We start from the raw sequence: 8,667 nt of genomic DNA, 5'->3' as shown, positions 1-8,667 counted from the left end.
CTGAAGGCAGGTGAGTACAAGTATAAAAGATAAGCACTGGTATGGTATCATGCTCAAAGGAAAGGTAATGGCACTGAGGTATATGTACCGCTCACTGAGCCATAACAAAGGTCACTAGTCAAGTTTCTTTGTGTAGTTGCACAAGTCACATACTGTTCAAATGTCTTTAAAGTCTTATTTGAACCTCTGGATGATGTAGAAACACAATATCTCCCCACTGCTTGTTAGTGGTCTCCAGTGACCGGTCAGGCTGAAAAGACACGTCAATTCCCCTCAGTAGAATGGCTATCTAAAAAAGTGTGATGTTTGTGGTCCCAGCTACAGAGGCTCAAAAGTGATTCCTTTAAATGAAAAAAATTAAACAAAGTGTGAAACCAAGAAAGACTCCAGCATGTGAACTTTACTTGAAATAACTCGGTCCTAACACACCCTTCAAATATTTTCCTTTCCATTTGTCAATAACTCATTAAGCCTCTCTTGTTGTCAACCTCACCTATAAGCTATTAGTCTGGTAACATTGGAGTGGATGCAGAAACTTGACATATAGCCAAGCTTTTTTTTTCTTGGGAAGATGTAATGATACAGTATTTTTAAGTTTGGTTAATAAAGCCTTCTGCTGAAAGACAGAGATTTACAGGTAATGCTGCTTCAGCAGGGACATTACTGATCAATAGATCAAAGATCTCCTCTATGCTGATGATGCTGAACTTTTCACGTGTACAAAGAAAGACCTGAAACGACGCATGTAGAGTAGAACTCAGCCAGTAACCCTTTTATATTAGAGTGCTCAAATGTAATCAATATAAAGATTAGTAACTACCTGACCTACCATCACACGGTCCTGAGCTACAGAGAGATAAAGCCAGAGAAAAGACCAAATATGTTTTAAGAAATATATCCTTTTAAATCGCACAATTATCACCCTCTATTTGTCTTGTTACCCACGCCGATGAAATCGGCAGGGGGTTATGTAAAGGGTTCCATGTCTTTGTTTGTTCATTTGTTCTTTTGTTTGTTTGTATGTGTACAAGATAACTCGAGAACAGAAAGTCAGATCTTCACCAAACTTTCAAGGAATATTGGGATAGTGACAGGGAAAAATCAATTAGATTTTGGTGATGATCCGCGCCACCGTTCGGGTTTTCTAGGACTTCGAAATTTTGAACACCACAGTAATCAATGGGAGCGTGAGTTACTCGATGGCGCTGCTTAGGCGTGGGTCTGCCGCCTCAGACGGCCATTCTAGTTCTCTCTTTTTTTCCTCTCTTCTCTGGTTGTTTAGCACCCTGATTTGACTTCTTTTTGCCTTGTGATGCCTTGTAAACATCAGATTTCTGTTTCAGATCATGACGGGATCACGTAAGTAAATGACTTTGTCAAACCAAAACGTCAAAATGTTCCTAAATGTTTCGTTTTCAACAGTCTTTTCCAATTAATAATGAGAACATTAGGATTTCAATGGGATATATATAATTTTATGTTTTTTCTTTTTAACCCCCGATGGCCCACTGGTGAGGCAGATTTTTTTTTTTACCATGGTATACCACATGTTCTACACCACCAGAGAGCTCTTATTCTCAGGATTCTGACCCTTTTAACCATTACAGGAGAAAACACCACAACAAATAATACATTTGTTAGACTACAAACAAACAAGTTGTGAACCAGCTCACCATTAGAAGCTCTCCTGTACCCCACAATCTAAATCCAGACAGTAGTTTAGTTGAAAAACTTGATGGCATCCATAAAGATCCATGAACTGGTGTTGTGTAATTCTAAATTTACTGTTGTGTTTCTCAATAGTCCACTGTATTTGCTGCAATAATGCCTTTTTCCAGGCTATTATTCTCAATGTTCTGTGAAAAAATGTCTGCCAACCTCAGTCCTTTATGTTTCCAGTGTGGAAACGCCTGGACTTTCCCCCTTAAAAACCGGTGTAAAATACTCATTATGTTCTTTTGGTATCAGTTTTTAACCTGAACTAGCTAAGGCTTTATGCTTTATTCCAGTTAAGTTTTCAATAATGCCTCACTGCCATGGCCGCCCAGAAGGGGGGATAAAGGGGAAATCGTTCTGGGCCCCATGTTACTCATGTTTTTAAAACCTGAAAAATATCCAAAGCAATAACGACAAAAAAAGAATTGTATTTACTTGTGCTCTCATACAATATAGCCTTTCAAAAAACTGTAAATCTCTTTTCACCCTTCTTTGTTCTACCCTTTCATTGGTAATGTTAACAATGTTGAGGGACATAATTAGTTAATAATTAATTAATTATTAATTAATCAATTTGCATAATGCCATCTCAGCGCATGCGCGGGCATTCACAACAGCAAGTCTACTGGGTCAGAAATGATCTGGGATGATTTTTTTGTGTATGTGAATAGGCTATTGTTACATTGATAACTGAAGACCTTCCCCGGTTTTTTAACTCATAAAAGTGTTTATGTTTCGGTCTGTTTGTGCTACGTATGCATTAGCATCTTAGCCGTCTCAACAGGTGAGATTTACGTGCTGCCATTGTCCTTTATTGCATTTTTCCAAAGCGTACAGACAGGCAGAAATGTTGAAAGTTATCCCTCCTTCATTAAGCCCATGTGGCTTCATTTCTGAGGTGCAGAACTGTATATCAGTTTATCTTTTCACCGCTGCTTCACAGTGAGTCAGTCAGCCTCCCTCCACACACAATCAACAGGTCAGGACAAAACGTGATAAAGTGACCATAGTGTTCAAAGCTAAAAGGGGTAACCACAAATAAAAGACAAGACTCGTGACTATAAAAGCAAGATAAGTTACAGTACATCCAATAGCTTACTGTTTTTTGCAGGTAATACTTCATGTCTACGACCAGAAGAAAGAAGCTTGGAAAGGGTGGGAGTTGTCTTCAAGAAGCTATAATATTCTCATATATTATATAGATAAATAACAATATCGGCAGTATGTTAATAATAGTTCACATAAATTATCTGTTTTACTATGATATATATATATATATATATATATATATATGAACTCAAGAACTCCTCCAACACTCTTTTTCTTTGAAAATTATAAGTATGTCCTCTTATTTTAAACTGAAATAAAAATATTAAAATACATGATAAGACTATTCATATAATGTGACCTGGCATGACATTTTACTTTGAAAGTAAAAAAGTATTTCCTCTTCATTTAATATTAAATATAAACGAAATAGACCTGACCAGATGTTATCATTCATTTTAAGAATAGAAAGTGTGCCCTCTTCATTTAATATTAAAAACTATATACGAACAAAAACAAATCGAGGGTTGCTCCAACTTGTGAGTTGGAATTACAAGTTCAGGGTGTATTTTTCATGACGTCAGGCAAAGCTAATGTTATGGTCTTGTTTGCTATTTTAGGTCATATAAGGGCATTTGTATTCACTTCAGTTTTTTTCATGACCATCAAAATTCTCCTCACAGGTACTTTAAGCAGATTTTATATTATAGGTTATATGGCTTTAGTGTCAGCAGACAGTTGCCTTTTGTACAGGCAGGAAACAAGAAGTGAAATAGGTTTTTAGAGTTCAGAGAAACCACAGATATGCTCAGACATGTCTGTGGGTTTGATGCTACAAGAGGAAAATTTAAAATCCTTCTTTTTGATCATTTTTAAAATTAAGCTATTGATTTAAGAGGCTTTAAAGATTCAACATATGATGGGAATCTGAAGTACACAAGTTAAAATCTTTGAAAACAGTCACAATGCTTGAATCTGGGAATCATTAATAAAGGCTGAGCAACAACAGCCACTGTTGAACAGCTCCACCCAATATGTCACAGAGGTGTAGTTACACTATAAATATGTCTGATCAGATGCAAATTCACACATTTGAACAGAGTAGACTTCAGCAGATCTCAGGACAATGTCTGAAGAGCAAATTTATCCTGGAGGTTGGAGTGAGACGAAGGATGCAGATGGGGAAGCTCATGGGATTTGTAATCAGGTAAGCTTTGCTCTAGTTTAAATTTTAACCAATGTTCTGGTCCACATTTATGTCACATTTTGTCATCTACACACAGGTGAAACCTGAAGTGGAGAAAAAGACAGGCAAGAGCTTCAAGGTTTTCACAGCAGTTCAGTACAGGAGCCAAGTCGTGTCTGGAATGAACTACTGTATTAAGGTATTGAATGTTGTCATTTGTTAAATGTTTGTGTGGACTGGTTGTAAATCGGTGAGAATCAGTGAATTCTCTTCCCTGCAGGTTCATGTGGGAGGTGACCGCTACCTCCATCTGACAGTCTGGCGAAAACTCAGTGGAGAAACTCAACTGACCGATCTGGAGGGGGACCACAAGATAGATGATCCGATTATACCTGCCTGATGGGATAACTGCATCAGCACTGTAACCTCTACACAACAGTCCATGATCCTTTATTCAGAAATGATTTACACAAATATAAAATACAGTGCTGCCTCTATGATAACTGAGCACAAGAAGTAAATGAGGAACTTTGGAATGAGGTTGAATTAAATTTTGTAAAGTTTAAAAATAAATACATTACGCATCAGAAAATTGGATTCATCTTTTCATTTTGTGTTGTCTGTCATAAAATCAGATGTCCTTCAAGCCATGTGAGCTAAAAAATAATCGACACAGTGGAGGAAGACAAACCTACATGATATCTCAAACTAAAGATTGATGACTTCAAACTGAAAACAATCACATAAAGACTACCTTGACCTGGGCTGATATTATTCTAGCTTTGTTTGGAAAATGTAGGCTTAAAGTGTGGCAGAGGGGCAATGAGACCTGGTGGTGTTATATCAGAGGTGAAGAATGATCAAAAAGAATCTTTTATTCCTGAGTAGGGTGCTAAAGTTTTAACCTGACACACCAGATAAACTGTTTTGTATGTTCATCGAATGAATATACTTCACACTCACCTGGGCAATCTTCCAAACAACGCTTTTAGGAATTTTCAAAAAAAATTCTCTGAGGGTGATTGGAGGAACGATCTGTCTGTCACATTCATTATGAGCCAATCAACTTCTTAGATTACAATGAAACACACAGATTACCTTTACCGCTACTTTACACTTAGATTCAGAGGCTCAAAAGTGATCCCTTTAAATAAAAGAAAAAAAACAAACAAAGTGCAAAACCAAGAAAGACTCCAGCATGTGAACTTTACTTGAAATAACTCGGTCCTAACACGACCTTCAAATATTTTCCTTTCCATTTGTCAGTAACTCATTAAGCCTCTCTTGTTGCCAACCTCACCTATAAGCTATTAGTCTGGTAACATTGGAGTGGATGCAGAAACTTGACATATGGCCATGTTTCTTTTCTTGGGAAGATGTAATGATACAGTATTTTTAAGTCTGGTCAATAAAGCCTTCTGCTGAAGGACAGAGATTTACAGGTAATGCTGCTTTAGCAGGGACATTACTGATCAATAGATCAAAGATCTCCTCTATGCTGATGATGCTGAACTTTTCACGTGTACAAAGAAAGACCTGAAACGACGCATGTAGAGTAGAACTCAGCCAGTAACCCTTTTATATTAGAGTGCTCAAATGTAATCAATATAAAGATTAGTAACTACCTGACCTACCATCACACGGTCCTGAGCTACAGAGAGATAAAGCCAGAGAAAAGACCAAATATGTTTTAAGAATCACACAATTCTCACCATCAGCCAACAAATGTTTCTTTGTCTTCTTTTCTCTTTTATTCCCCTCTCTTCTCTGGTTGTTTAGCACCCTGATTTGACTTCTTTTTGCCATGTGATGCCTTGTAAACATTAGATTTCTGTTTCACATCATGACGGGATCACAAAGAAAATGTCTTTGTCAAACCAAAACGTTAAAGTGTTCCTAAATGTTTGGTTTTCAGCAGTCTTTTCCAATTAAAAATGAGAACATTATTAGGATTTCACTGGGATTTATATATTTAAGTTTTTCTTTTTAAACACTTAAAAATACGATGGCCCACCGATGAGGCAGATTTTTTTTTTTTACCATGGTATACCACAAGAGAGCTCAGATTCTTGGGATTCTGACCCTTTTAACCATTACAGGAGAAAACACCACAGCAGTCACAATTAATACATTTGTCAGACTACAAACAAACAAGTAATAAAGTGAACCAGCTCACCATTAGAAGCTCTCCTGTACCCCACAATCTAAATCCAGACAGTAGTTAAGTTGAAAAACTTGATGGCATCCATAAAGATCCATGAACTGGTGTTGTGTAATTCTAAATTTACTGTTGTGTTTCTCAATAGTCCACTGTATTTGCTGCAATAACGCCTTTTTCCAGGCTATTATTCTCAATGCTATGTGGAAAAATGTCTGCCAACCCCAGTCCTTTATGTTTCCAGTTTGGAAATGCCTGGACTTTCCCTCTTAAAAACCAGTCTAAAATACTCATATTATGTTCTATTGGTATCAGTTTTTAACCTGAACTAGCTAAGGCTTTATGCTTTATTCCAGTTAAGTTTTCAATAATACCTCACTGCCATGGCCGCCCATAAGGGGGGATAAAGGGGAAATTGTTCTGGGCCCCCTGGTTGTTACTAATTTTTTTTTAAACTGAATAATATCCAAAGCAGCGACAACAAAAAAGAATTTACTTGTGCTCTCGTACAATATAGCCTTTTAAAAAATGTAAATCTCTTTTCTTAGACCAAATCACACTTTTATTGGTAATGTTAAAAATGTGGATGGACATAATTAATTAGTAACTTAATAAACCACAAGGAAAGTAATGTTAGTCCTCAGAGCTAAGTCTGATGTGCACAGAAATGGGTAAAAAATTGGCAAAGTTTTCATGGGTGGGAGGGCCAAAACAGCCCAGTCCATCCCTTTTAATGACAGTCAGCCAAACCTCTCCTAAAAAAAGAAAGTGCTGGTTATATTTCCTGGTTTTGGTAGGACACAGTTTCTCACAGCTTTGACCTGGAGATTTCTCAAGAGGGTGTGTCATACTTCTTTAGAAATCAAATAAGCTTTGCACTCTGTACTGAGATAACTGTGCCAAATTTAGGGAATGTATTTGATGTGTGCTGCCTTATCATTCCTGCTGAACCATGCAAACAAATGAAAAAAATCAAATGTCAATATTACGAGTCCTCGGGGAAGAATAAATGTATCAGTCAATCAATCAGTGAGTCAATCAGTCTTTGATTTTTATGGCTCCAGTTCATGACCAAAGTTGTTTCAAGACACTTCACAAAGAGGACGGGTCTAGACCATCCTCTCTGTTGTAGCCTGTCATAATAGACTAGTGTAACCATTAATATTATAATAAAGACCAAAATGAATCACCATGAGCAGGGCACTAGTAGTATTTAGCCCCGTTACAGTGGCAACAAACACCTTCACTGTAAAGGGCAGGAGTGTTGGGCAGACTTATGTTGACAGGAAGAGGAGAGGGACAGAGAAAACAACAAAACAACAAATGAAAGACCAATTTATGGTAACTGCAGCTGTTTATCAGTTTTTCAATCTACAGCACTCTAGTACAACTCATACTGATCAAATGACACAAAGTGACCTTTACACAGGAGCTTACCGTTAAATAACAGTTTTCCCCACAATAGAACACAGAACAATGCAGTATTAGCCTTAGCAGCTAGGATGGTGATGAAGTCAAGAGAACTTCAATATTTGCCTGATTTTAGTGATGTTGCAATAGTGAAAAAGGCTGTCTTTGAAACATGCTTTATGTGGGTGTTGAAGGACAAATCCTGATCGAATAGAGGGGGCTGGATGTCGGGCTAATGTCATCTAAAAGCCGGCTCAGACTACATGAATTCAGCCAGATTTTAGCCTGACTGCAATGACTGCAAAACTTGGACCCAATTTAGAGTGTTAGTAACAACAAACGGTCTTGTAGTGTGACATCATTATCGACGCATCCAAGATGCCCAAGGATCTTGATTTGACAAGACCAACGTATCAGAAAATTCTTACATTGTCGTCTAGATCAACAACCTGACCTGATGTCAACGATGTGAATCCTGACGTCAACCAACAGGAGAGTGTTTGCTCCTTATCTTCTCATCATTCTTTACCAGAATCCCTTATTCTCCCTTCAGAGAACTTATGTGTAAATTTAATTTAATTTTATTTACGTTATTACATTCATACTTTAGCTTCTATCTGAAGGAGAACCAGACCATATTGTCCACCTCTTGATATATCCATAACAGTTATTCATTATCCAATTCATAATTGTTTCTTATTTTCCTTTTTAACCAGCTAAAGCTGCTAAAATCACATCGAGTGCTTCTGTTGTAGTTGTTTAATTTACACCAGAGAACCGTTTAGTATGCGTTGTCAAGGATTTTTATTGACATCTCCCGTATTTTTCAGATTTGTCCAGCAGATGTCCTCATTGGATTTCCTTTGACTTATTCACCTGTGACAGACTTGTCAGCCCTCCTTAGATGATTTGCCTGGGTCTGAGGCTTATTTGGAGCGTGATATGTTGTGCAGCTTAATCTTATCTGGAACTGGTTTATGGCATACCTGCCAAAGCAAATATGCACAAATATCTGAGAGACAATACCCAACAAGGTTTATGAGGGATTGTGGAGGAATCTTCCCAGGCTTGCTTTTACCCTGAGGCTGCCATGTAGTCAACATTGTAATGAACAGACTCAGAACTGCTTTAAATTTGTCCAGTACCATAA

The 8,667-nt window shown here is 37.4% G+C and overlaps 1 protein-coding gene across 1 annotated transcript; it reads left to right on the top strand.

Moving 5' to 3' along the window:
- Positions 1-3,148: 3,148 nt before the first annotated feature.
- On the top strand, positions 3,149-4,535 carry LOC121527318 (cystatin-A-like). The gene is made up of 3 exons (XM_041814239.1): positions 3,149-3,970; positions 4,047-4,148; positions 4,230-4,535. The coding sequence occupies exons 1-3, from the start codon at positions 3,890-3,892 to the stop codon at positions 4,347-4,349; spliced, it is 303 nt and encodes a 100-aa protein (XP_041670173.1). The 5' UTR covers positions 3,149-3,889; the 3' UTR covers positions 4,350-4,535.
- Positions 4,536-8,667: the final 4,132 nt, after the last annotated feature.

This window comes from Cheilinus undulatus, linkage group 19, assembly GCF_018320785.1.
Source record: "Cheilinus undulatus linkage group 19, ASM1832078v1, whole genome shotgun sequence".
Taxonomy (NCBI): domain Eukaryota; kingdom Metazoa; phylum Chordata; class Actinopteri; order Labriformes; family Labridae; genus Cheilinus; species Cheilinus undulatus.
This window is presented reverse-complemented; position numbering and strand designations above follow the sequence as displayed.

What these genes read in the sequence shown, in the direction of transcription:
- LOC121527318 (XM_041814239.1), top strand. Translation starts at nt 3,890, where the DNA reads ATGTCTGAAGAGCAAATTTATCCTGGAGGTTGGAGTGAGACGAAGGAT. An exon ending in CTCATGGGATTTGTAATCAG is followed by an intron (nt 3,971 to 4,046) that starts GTAAGCTTTGCT and finishes ATCTACACACAG; the next exon opens with GTGAAACCTGAAGTGGAGAA. An exon ending in GAATGAACTACTGTATTAAG is followed by an intron (nt 4,149 to 4,229) that starts GTATTGAATGTT and finishes TCTTCCCTGCAG; the next exon opens with GTTCATGTGGGAGGTGACCG.